Source organism: Microcaecilia unicolor, chromosome 1, assembly GCF_901765095.1.
Source record: "Microcaecilia unicolor chromosome 1, aMicUni1.1, whole genome shotgun sequence".
NCBI lineage: Eukaryota > Metazoa > Chordata > Amphibia > Gymnophiona > Siphonopidae > Microcaecilia > Microcaecilia unicolor.
The window spans coordinates 278,498,641-278,510,866 of NC_044031.1; the positions used below are offsets into that span (position 1 = coordinate 278,498,641).

The window sequence follows — 12,226 nt, forward strand, 5'->3', positions numbered from 1 at the left end:
CCCTTCCCGGTGGTTGTGGAGTACGAGCCCAGGGCTTAAATGTTTGAGCTCCTGGACTATCCTTCTCCACCTAAGGAAGCGTCCACAGTACCCATGCATCATGTCCTAAAAAAGACATTGCTGGCGAACTGGACCAAGCCTCTAAGTAATCCCCACATTCCCAAGAAGATCGAGTCCCAGTACCGGATCCATGGGGACCCAGAGCTGATGCGCACTCGGTTGCCTCACGACTCTGGTGTGGTGGATCTGGCCCTAAAGAAGGGTAAGAGTTCTAGGGAGCATGCTTCGGCGCCCTCGGGCAAGGACTCTAGAACCTTAGACTCCTTTGGGAGGAAGGCCTACCATTCTTCTATGCTCGTGGCCAAAATCCAGTCTTACCAGCTCTACACGAGCATACATATGGGGAACAATGTGCGGCAGTTGGCGGGCTTGGTGGACAAGCTCCCTCCTGAGCAAGCTAAGCCATTTCAGGAGGTGGTCAGGCAGCTGAAGGCGTGCAGAAAATTCCTGGCCAGAGGGGTATATGATACCTTTGATGTCGCGTCCAGGGTCGCTGCTCAAGGTGTGGTGATGCGCAGACTCTCATGGCTGCGTGCCTCCGACCTGGAGAATAGGATCCAACAGCGGATTGCGGACACCCCTTGCCGAGCGGAAAATATTTTTGGAGAGAAGGTCGAACAGGTGGTAGAGCAGCTCCACCAGCGGGATACCGCTTTCGACAAGTTCTCCCGCCGGCAGCCTTCAGCATCTACCTCCTCTGGTAGACGTTTTTATGGGGGAAGGAAGACTGTTCCCTACTCTTCTGGTAAGCGTAGGTACAATCCTCCTCGACAGCCTGCGGCCCAGGCTAAGCCCCAGCGCGCTTGCTGTCGTCAGCAGCGTGCGCCTCAGCAAGGCCCCACGGCTCCCCAGCAAAAGCAGGGGGCGAGCTTTTGACTGGCTCCAGCAGAGCATAGCCGACATCAACGTGTCAGTGCCGGGCGATCTGCCGGTCGGGGGGAGGTTGAAAGTTTTTCACCAAAGGTGGCCTCTCATAACCTCCGACCGTTGGGTTCTTCAAATAGTCCGGCAAGGATACACCCTCAATTTGGCTTCCAAACCTCCAAATTGCCCACCGGGAGCTCAATCCTACAGCTTCCAGCACAAGCAGGTACTTGCAGAGGAACTCTCTGCCCTTCTCAGCGCCAATGCGGTTGAGCCCGTGCCATCCGGGCAAGAAGGGCTGGGATTCTATTCCAGGTACTTCCTTGTGGAAAAGAAAACAGGGCCGATGCGTCCCATCCTAGACCTAAGGGCCCTGAACAAATATCTGGTCAAGGAAAAGTTCAGGATGCTTTCCCTGGGCACCCTTCTTCCCATGATTCAGGAAAACGACTGGCTATGCTCTCTGGACTTGAAGGACGCCTACACGCACATCCCGATACTGCCAGCTCACAGACAGTATCTGCGATTTCAGCTGGGCACACGTCACTTCCAGTACTGTGTGCTACCCTTTGGGCTCGCCTCTGCGCCCAGAGTGTTCACGAACTGCTTGGCTGTAGTAGCAGCGGCATTTCGCAGTCTGGGAGTACATGTGTTCCCTTATCTCGACGATTGGCTGGTGAAGAACACATCCGAGGCAGGAGCTCTACAGTCCATGCAGATGACTATTCGCCTCCTGGAGCTACTGGGGTTTGTGATAAATTACCCAAAGTCCCATCTTCTCCCAGTACAGAGACTCAAATTCATAGGAGCTCTGCTGGATTCTCAGACGGCTCGTGCCTATCTCCTAGAGACGAGAGCCAACAACTTGTCCCTCGTCTCGCGGGTGCGAGCTTCCCAGCAGATCACAGCTCGGCAGATGTTGAGATTGCTGGGCCACATGGCCTCCACAGTTCATGTGACTCCCATGGCCCGCCTTCACATGCGATCTGCTCAATTGACCCTAGCTTCCCAGTGGTTTCAGGCTGCTGGGGATCTAGAAGACGTAATCCACCTGTCCACGAGTTTTCTCAAATCCCTGTATTGGTGGACGATTTGGTCCAATTTGACTCTGGGACGTCCTTTCCAAATTCTTCAGCCACAAAAAGTGCTGACTACGGATGCGTCTCTCCTGGGATGGGGAGCTCATGTCGATGGGCTTCACACCCAGGGAAGCTGGTCCCTCCAGGAACGCGATCTGCAGATCAATCTCCTGGAGTTACGAGCGGTCTGGAACGCTCTGAAGGCTTTCAGAGATCAGCTGTCCCACCAAATTATCCAAATTCAGACAACCAGGTTGCCATGTATTACATCAACAAGCAGGGGGGCACCGGATCTCGCCCCCTGTGTCAGGAAGCCGTCAGCATGTGGCTCTGGGCTTGCCGTCACGGCATGGTGCTCCAAGCCACATATCTGGCAGGCGTAAACAACAGTCTGGCCGACAGGTTGAGCAGGATTATGCAACCTCACGAGTAGTGCGCCAGATCTTCCAGGTGTGGGGCACCCCCTTGGTAGATCTCTTTGCATCTCGAGCCAACCACAAGGTCCCTCAGTTCTGTTCCAGACTTCAGGCCCCCGGCAGACTGGCATCGGATGCCTTCCTCCTGGACTGGGGGGAAGGTCTGCTGTATGCTTATCCTCCCATTCCTCTGGTGGGGAAGACTTTGTTGAAACTCAAGCAAGACCGGGGCACCATGATTTTGATTGCTCCCTTTTGGCCGCGTCAGATCTGGTTCCCTCTTCTTCTGGAGTTGTTCTCCGAAGAACCCTGGAGATTGGAGTGTTTTCCGATCCTCATCACACAGAACGAAGGGGCTCTTCTGCATCCCAGCCTCCAGTCTCTGGCTCTCACGGCCTGGATGTTGAGAGCGTAGACTTTGCCTCTTTGGGTCTGTCAGAGGGTGTCTTTCGCATCTTGCTTGCTTCCAGGAAAGATTCCACTAAGAGGAGTTACTTCTTTCTATGGAGGAGGTTTGCCATCTGGTGTGACAGCAATGCCCTAGATCCTCGCTCTTGTCCTACACAGACCCTGCTTGAATACCTTCTGCACTTGTCTGAGTCTGGTCTCAAGACCAACTCTGTAAGGGTTCACCTTAGTGCAATCAGTGCATATCATTACCGTGTGGAAGGTAAGCCGATCTCAGGACAGCCTTTAGTTGTTCGCTTCATGAGAGGCTTGCTTTTGTCAAAGCCCCCCGTCAAACCTCCTACAGTGTCATGGGATCTCAATGTCGTTCTCACCCAGCTGATGAAACCTCCTTTTGAGCCACTGAACTCCTGCCATCTGAAGTACTTGACCTGGAAGGTCATTTTCTTGGTGGCAGTTACTTCAGCTCGTAGAGTCAGTGAGCTTCAGGCCCTGGTAGCCCAGGCCCCTTACACCAAATTTCATCATAACAGAGTAGTCCTCCGCACTCACCCTAAGTTCTTGCCAAAGGTTGTGTCGGAGTTCCATCTGAACCAGTCGATTGTCTTGCCAACATTCTTCCCCCGTCCTCATTCCTGCCCTGCTGAACGTCAGCTGCACACATTGGACTGCAAAAGAGCATTGGCCTTCTATCTGGAGCGGACAGAGCCCACCAGACAGTCCGCCCAATTGTTTGTTTCTTTTGATCCCAACAGGAGGGGAGTGGCTGTGGGGAAACGCACCATATCCAATTGGCTAGCAGATTGCATTTCCTTCACTTACGCCCAGGCTGGGCTGGCTCTTGAGGGTCATGTCACGGCTCATAATGTTAGAGCCATGACAGCGTCAGTGGCCCACTTGAAGTCAGCCACTATTGAAGAGATCTGCAAAGCTGCGACGTGGTCATCTGTCCACACATTCACATCTCATTACTGCCTGCAGCAGGATACCCGACGAGACAGTCGTTTCGGGCAGTCAGTGGTTCAGAATCTGTTTTGGGTTTAGAATTCAACTCCACCCCCCTAGGCCCATGTTTATTCTGTTCCAGGCTACACTTTGTTAGTTGGATAAGTTGTTAGGTCAATCTCAGTTATGTCCTCGCCGTTGCGAGGCCCAATTGACCATGTTTGTTGTTTTGAGTGAGCCTGGGGTCTAGGGATACCCCATCAGTGAGAACAAGCAGCCTGCTTGTCCTCGGAGAAAGCGAATGCTACATACCTGTAGAAGGTATTCTCCGAGGACAGCAGGCTGATTGTTCTCACAAACCCGCCCGCCTTCCCTTTGGAGTTGTGTCTTTCCTTGTCTTTGTCTTGCTACATACGGGACTGACGAACACAAGCCGGTTTGGGCGGGAAGACGGCCGCGCATGCGTGGTGCGCATTGGCGCGCGAGGACTAGCAAAGCTTTGCTAGTAAAGTTTTCCGATTGGAGGGGCTGCCGTGGACGTCACCCATCAGTGAGAGCAATCAGCCTGCTGTCCTCGGAGAATACCTTCTACAGGTATGTAGCATTCGCTTTATAAATGATATGGAAATTGAAACGATGAGTGAGGTGATTAAATTTGCAGATGATGCAAAACTATTCAAGGTTGTTAAAACATGTGCGGACTGTGAAGTATTGCAGGAAGATCTTAGGAAAATGGAAGATTGGGCATCCAAATGGGAGTTGAAATTTAATGTGGACAAATGCAAGGTGATGCACATTGGAAAGAATAATCTCAATCATAGTTACCTGATGCTAGGGGGCTAGGGGGAAGTGTGGGGGGGTCAGCACTCAAGAAAAAAAATCTAGGTGGTGGTGTAGATAATACACTGAAATCTTATGCTCAGTGTGTGGCGGTGACCAAAAAAGCAAACAGGATGCTATGAATTATTAGGAAAGGGATGGTGAATATGACTGAAAATACTATAGTGCCATTATATCGCTCCATGGTGCATTTGCACCTTGAGTATTGCATTCCGTTCTGGTTGCCGTATCTCAAAAAGGATATAGCAGAATTAGAAATGGTTCAAAGAAGAGCGACCAAAATGATAAAGGCAATTGAATTCCTCCTGTATGAGGAAAGGCTAAAGAGATTAGGTCTCTTCAACTTTGAAAAGAGATAGATGAGGGGAGATATGGTTAAGGTCTACAAAATCCTGAGTGGTATAGAACAAGCAGAAGTAAATTGATTTTTTTTTTTTTTTTTTTACTTGTTCCAAAAGTTCAAAGACTAGGGAACACTCGAGGAAGTTACCTGAAAATACTTTTACAACAAATAGGAGGAAATATTGTTTTTACTCACAAATAGTTATGGGGAACTCTTCTCCAGAGGATGTGGTAACAGCAGTTAGTGTATCTGGGTTTGAAAAAGGTTTGGACAAGTTCCTGGAGGAAAAGTCCATAGTCTGCTGTTGAGACAGACATGGGGAAGCAACTGCTTGCCCTAGGATTTGTAGTGTTGAATGTTGCCACAATTTGGGTTTCTGCCAGGTACTTGTGACCTAGCTTGGCTACTGTTTGGAAAACAGGATACTGGGTTAAATGGAGCATTAGTCTGACCCAGTATGGCTACTTTTAATGTTCGAGGGCTGGTGTTGACTATCTCCCTTCTCTGCTCAGATCGCACAAATCCTAGCATTTCTTCAAGCAGGTTATCAGGAAGGTTTAATGTTGGGTTCTGTAAAATTTAGCTTGCGGCGTTAGGCGGTTTCAGGGGCCAACTACAGAATGCGTCTTATTGTTTACCCTGATATTGTTTGATTCTTGCTTCCTTTCGTATGCCATATACAGAGAAATCTTAATTTAGTCTTTCATGCTCTTCAGAAGCCTCCTTTTGGGCCACTCCAGAAGGCCTCCTTGAATGTTCTTACGCAAAAGGCAGCGTTCTTGATGGCTGTTGAGTTGACACCTAGGATTTCAGAGCTTCAGGTTTTCTTTTGTTGGGATCCCTTTCTTTGCTTTTCAGAGGCGGGGGTCTCCTTTCTCACTGTTCCTTCCTTCCTAAAGTGGTATCGATTTTATCTCAACCAATCTTATATTTGCAAGGCAGTGATGTGGTTGATGCTGCATACCTTTGTAGGGTGGACATTTCAGTGTTCTTGATAGCCAGTTTTAGGACATCAGTCCTTAGGCAGCTGTACCAGGATCCCACCCACTCTAGGGATTGCTTTTGAACATCCCACAGGTTCTGGAATAGTGGAAAGCTATGTAATGGAGGGAAAAATTAGGTCTTACCTGATCATTTTCTTCCCATTAGTCCTTCACACTATTCCAGAGGCCTGCCCAAGATTTCTGAGATGTTTAGTCAGTGTGAAGTAATGGGTCAAATAACGACTGTTGTCTTTCATGGTGCTTTTTGCATATCTGTTGTTTTCTACAAGTTGTCCAGAGATGAGAGAGGTCCATACATGTTTGCTCATCTAGTTATTGTTAGGTAAGTGCGTTTTTAAAGTGACGGTTTTTATTCTGTGTTTATCTTACTGTTATGATTCTGCTGGTTTGGAAGGGGTGGACTTCATTCCTGATTGACTGGCAGGGTCTGACTGATGTACTGTCAGGGGGTGTACTTTAGCCTGCTTCCTTCTGCCTTCCCTGCTTTGGCGTTACATTTCTTTGTGACTAGAAAGCCGGACAGTTCTTAGAATGTGCTCTGGCTTTGATCTGTGTTTCTGTTCAGGGATTCCTATTTCCCTGCCCTCTGTTTGTGTTAGCTGGTTTCAGCATGTGTGTGTGGAGCTGTAATCAGCTCACTGCCTCCAGCTGGGCTCTTGTGGGTCAGGAGCTTTCTCTCTGTTTGTTTAGTTAAGGATCTCCTTCCCTCGTGTGCCTGCCTGCTGGCTCAGTAAGTTTAACCCCTTGTGTGCTGTGGCTCTGCCTCTGTCTTCTGGGTGTTCTGTCAGAGATTTCCTTTCTCTTCTGTTGTGTCTTTTCCCTGGCATTTGGCTGGGGCCTACGTTTTCCTTTTGTTTGCTGCTCCTGTCTCTGGCTTGTGGGGGTGGGGTGTTCCTTCTCCCCTTGGCCCCGGGGAGGGGGGGTCCTTTGGGCTGTTGTCTTTTCATCTGCCCGCGGGTGCAGGGGGCTTCCTGTATTAGTTCTCCTGTTTTGCGCTGGTCCCCTGGGGGGTGTGGCCCCACTCTGGTTACTTTGTTACTCCCTTTGCCCTGTGGCTGGTGTTCAGCGCGTGGCTGGCACCTTGGGGCCCGGGGGGGGGGGGGGGACTCCTGGGTTCTTTCACTCCCTCCTGTGTGTGTCTGGGTTCCAGTTCGGCTTTGAGGCCCGCATGAGTGGCTCTGAGCGCCTGGGTTCCTGTTCGGCCGTGAGGCCCGCCTGTATGCCTATTTCCCTTTCTTCCTGAGGTGCTGCGGGGGAGGGTAGGTTAGGGGTTTGAGTAGCTGGGTTGTGCAGTGGTCGGTCGGTGCTCTGCTGGCCTCGGCCAGGGCTCAAGGGCTCACGACCAACCCAATGGATTACACTTACTACTTGTCTGTATAAATACTGAGGAGCTGGACTGGATGCCAAGAGATACATCTCAGCTCAGTTTTTAGTTCTCTGTCTCCACCTGCTGGTTGATGGACACAACTATCCTACAGGTTTTGGAATAGTGGGAAGGACTAATAGAAAAAAAAATTATCAGGTAAGACCTAATTTCTCTCTGTTTGCTGAGGTCAGTGACCTTAAGTGATAAGTGGAAGAAATCTAGTTTTACAGGGCTTAGTTCAGCCTGTCTCTGGAAAAAAGTGATGCTATTAGCGGATCCAAAATATTGAGTGGGTGATTTTTCATACCATGGGTCCATAAAGTAGTCTGAACAAGTTGCATATTACAACTTCTGTAGGTTTTTTTTTTTTGGGGGGGGGGGGTCACGTAAAAGGATGAAGTTTTGGACTATTTATTACAAATTGCTCTAACAGAATTCATTAAAACCTCATTTTCTGTTTCTGGTAACTCTAGCCACCTTTTCCCATTGATGGTCACATTTTTGTTAAAACAGCCTAAAATAACTCAACCTTTATAAGAATAGAGCCCTTGAACTGGTGCAGGCTTTTTCTGTCTGGATCATCGGAATGCTGAACTTTTGTAGCTCACTGAACATTTGCTTCTGTGCAGTAATTTAGAAAGTTAAAGGTTTAAGATAGTATACAAGGGTAGTAAATTAAACCAAATAATGCAAGAATTTCATTATCCATTAAAAGTAAGCTTACTCATAATGGATCACTTTTTTTTTTAAAGGCCATCAATTTTATTTTTCAGTTTCTGTAAAAAAAAAAAAAAAATATTCATCACAAACAGATGCTAGAAATGTTAAGAAAAATCTTGGAGCTAGAGGAAGGAAAATAGAGCAGATTCTCAGGACTCTGGTGAAACTATTGTACCTTGCTGGGCTAAGCATGAGGTGCTACATATTAGTGTGCTTGCAACCAATATCCTCTAATTCATACAAACTAAAAATTTAATTATTTTAATTTGGTTTAGTTTTAAAACAGTAGTGTACTTTAGTTGGGAAAGTTTTCAACCAAAAGAAATATTTCAAACAGAAAATGTTGGCACTTAACTGTGGTCCGCAGAGTCTGTATCAGGAGATCTGAGGTAAGATGGTTCTTGTGATTCCTTATGATATTGCTACAAAAGGCTCCATTGGGTTTGCCCTTTTCCTGCACTAGCCCAGCATACATACAGCCTGGTATTTAGCTCATCTATCTTCTACTCCCAAGCTGGAATGTGCTGAAATCAGCAGATTTATTGAAGAATTTTCACTATTTGATCTTTACCCCAACAGTGATGCCCTTATTTTAGGGCTATTCTTGTGACTTGGCTTTGTTTAGCACCTCCGTTTACCCAGCTATAATTTAGTAAGGATGATATAGCCCCTTTTCCACTGTGTAGTCTGCACACCAGATGAGGCCTGTCAAACCATGCAGCCAACTGGTTTTATTTAGTTGAAAAGTATTATATAAAATCACCTAATTCTTCTTGTTACTTCTGTACTGTGGAGTTTTATTAGCCCCACTGGTCCTGTAAAACGATAGATTCTTTATGCATGGTGAATAAGATTTTACTGAATCCAACATACTAATTTACAAAAAATAAGGTATAGTACATTGGCTTTTGAAATCAAATAGGTCTGTTTTTCCAGTTATGACTATTTTTATATTGATCATTATGATCATTTATCTTGCATTTTCATTGATTTCAGCAACATAATCCTCATTATAAATATTAGACTTTTTCTATAAAATTACATATTTCTAGCAGAAATATGAGCATTACCAGTCAAAGCTTAAAGAAAACGGTCAAGTATTGCCAACAATGATAAGATGGATATAAGGAAAGAGACTTGGGAAACCTATTTTGTTTAAATATTATACTTTCATATATGTGACCATCTCCGGGAAAAGATGACTAAAGCTACCAAAAACAAAAAAAAAATTAGGTTTTAATGAATTTTCTAAGAGCAAACAATTTGTACTAGAACAGTTCAAACCCCCATCAATTAATGTGAAAAAAATTAAAGAAGTTACAGAAGTTCAAACATGTAACTTTTTCAAACTGCTTATGGACGCATGACATGAAAAATCAGCCATTCTCAACACTTTGAACCTGCTGCTTTAGTCATCTTTACCCCAAGGATGGTCATATTTGCACCTGCTCAGTAGCTCTTTACATGGTAACTGTATCAGTAGTTGACTTGTACATTGAGTTTTTATAGCTTTTATTTTTATCTTGTAAGTTGTGTAAAATATCAGGTTGCTTACTTTACCTTAACATGATGTTCTTCTCCCTCTTCCCACACCCTGCCTTTTAGGTGAATAACGCTACAGCACGAGTAATGACTAACAAAAAGATGGTCACACCATATGCAAATGGTAAGGCATAGCACTTGCAAATGGTAAGGTATATAGGGTACAGCACTTAAACTTGCAAGTGAGATAGTGTCAGCTGATGGCAAGAAGGGGCACCTGCAGACTGAAAGGCAGCTGTGGCACTCCACATGAGTACAGCTACAGATGTTGGAAGACTCAGCCTTTATGTAGCACTCTTAATGAAATGGCACTTTTGCATACAAATAGTATGATGACACCCTTGTCTGAACATGTAAGAAGTGAAGTATATATGCACTGGTACATGCACAAGATAATATACTGGTACCCATGGATCATTAGATCACTATAAGAAAGACTCAAGGAGGGATGAGTCTCGGACTTTTGTCAACCCACATTTTCTTCTTTCTTAATGTGTCTTACTGTCATCCTTTTAGGATATGGTTTGCCTCATGGTGTGGCCGTGCGGTACTCCCTGCTCTTGCCTTCTCCATGCTACTGTTTGGTGTGATCTCTGCTGGCTCGAGCACTTGCTGGGTTATGCTTCCTTCTACTCTGTCCACTCACTGCTGTCTCTTACCCCTGCAGGTTGGAAGCTAAGCCCGGTCATGGGAGCAGTCTATGGGCCAGAGTTATATGCAGGTACAGCAGCTCTTGGCGCTCACCAGCGTATATATGTTGTCTTAGTACTTTGCCCTATGACTGCAGTAGTGTTGCTATTCTATATTCTGGATTTTTGGCATTTTTTTAACACCTTTATTTTTTTTGCATTTTATCCTGTAAAAAAATTGGAATCAGCATCCAGCTTTCAAGCAGATGTCTCACTAGGCAATGATGCGGCAGTGCCCCTGGCGGGACGGGGGGGCATAAACACGTACATTCCTTTACTCAGTAAGTAATCATGAGATTGGCCCCTGTATTGTTCCTTTTGCTTGAGTAAACTATGAATTTGTTATCCTCTTGCGTTCAGTCTGTATAATATATACTTGACAAGGTGTTTCTGGGTCCCTCCTGTTCCCCTCTGTAAAATACTATTATGAAGTGCTTTCATTCTATGTCATACTATATAAGATAAATTACAGGGCTTCATGTTTTGTTTTCCTTTAAAGAGTTACAAATCAAGTTTCAGCACTGGATAGTCAAATGGCTTGCTCAAGTCACTTAGCAATTGCTGGCAGCTTTCAGATGTGAATTTTGATGTGTTGATTGTGCAACTCTTTGCCATAACTATTAGCCTGTGCATAGCATGTGCTTAATTACTAGCCTGTACAAAGCATGCCCTTAACTATTAGTATGTGCAGAGCATGCTCTAATTCTTTTGGTCAGGGAGAAACTAAGTGATTTCATAAGCACTGGGGCATTTCCTTTTGGTCTCCATCATCTCCTATGGCCTAACTGTCAGGAATTTGTCATTCAACCTTTTTTATTGAAATAACATTACAAAAAGCCATGATTAATAAGATAATCTTCCCAGCTGTCTGCACTGTATCAGCAGCTGTATTACACTATTGCTGCATGAGTGTGATCCTCACACTTAACACAGAATATTGTAGCAAGTTTTACACTGAAGTCATATCCTTGCACAAAAGGACTCGGAAAATACAAGTTGTGTACTTAGCAGGAAAGGAAATATTTCTAGTTTTTAGATTTTGCAAGCAATAATGAAATTATCTAAATGAAGTTTGTTTAAAATGTTCAGGGGGGACATCTTTTTTTCTGATTTAGTTGTCCTTTAAAAGGTCAAGGGAATTGTAAATATCCTACTCTAGAATTAACAGCTCAGGAGTAGAATCATGTTTTTAAGAATGCACTGGTAGCTAACCATCACAAGAAATATATCTTTAGTGCATATTTTTTTTGAGGAAGAGATTACTGTTTCTTTGACTTACATAGCCACCTTTTTTTTAAAAACACATTTCATTGTTAAGTATAATAAAGTGCTTCTTAGTGACTCCTACCATAGAAATTGTGCCACTAGCCATTCATTATCAGTCTGAGGAATAACCTCTAGGATTGTAGTAGATAAATAGGAAGTGAACTTCTTGGTGGCACACCCTTAATTATTGAGCTAATTAAGAATAAATTTCTGTTCCTTGAAAAGGAAGGCAAAAAAAATGCTACTAACTAAAAATAGGGTTTCCAGCTACCTAAAATAGGATGATAATGTTTTAAAAAAAATACAGTACAATAAATAAATAAATGAATCATCTTCCAAGTTGTGGGTGGGGAGGACCAAGTATATATTATACAAACCATGCAGCTCTGAGCCAACTGTTGGACACCCCATGGCACATGGAAGTATGCTTCAGTTTGGGCTTTTCTTTTGCTTGGTTCCCAAGGCCTTCTCTGTGCTTATTTCCCTTCCAACACCAATATGCAGTCTGTTTCTTTCCCTCGTGCTTTTAGCATTGTGGTGCTGTGGCTCTCTCCTATCTTTCCCTTGCTTTGTTGCTCTCCCCATCTGTGTTCTTGTTTCTGCATTGGCCTGAGCCAGTTTACTCCAGCATGAGAATGGTAATAAAACAGGGACCAATAACTACATTTGTAGTAACATTTGCAA

The 12,226-nt window shown here is 45.1% G+C and overlaps 1 protein-coding gene across 5 annotated transcripts in view; it reads left to right on the forward strand.

Moving 5' to 3' along the window:
* RBFOX2 (RNA binding fox-1 homolog 2) overlaps positions 1 to 12,226 on the forward strand; it is a 769,335-nt gene that overhangs the window by 474,621 nt on the left and 282,488 nt on the right. For 3 of the 5 annotated variants that reach the window (XM_030206954.1, XM_030206962.1, XM_030206987.1), the window contains 3 exons: positions 9,651 to 9,711; positions 10,255 to 10,308; positions 10,465 to 10,557. In XM_030206954.1, coding sequence (XP_030062814.1) covers positions 9,651 to 9,711; positions 10,255 to 10,308; positions 10,465 to 10,557 — 208 coding nt within the window. The remainder of the gene's footprint in view (positions 1 to 9,650; positions 9,712 to 10,254; positions 10,309 to 10,464; positions 10,558 to 12,226) is intronic. The other 2 variants (XM_030206969.1, XM_030206978.1) reach the window with 1 other exon arrangement.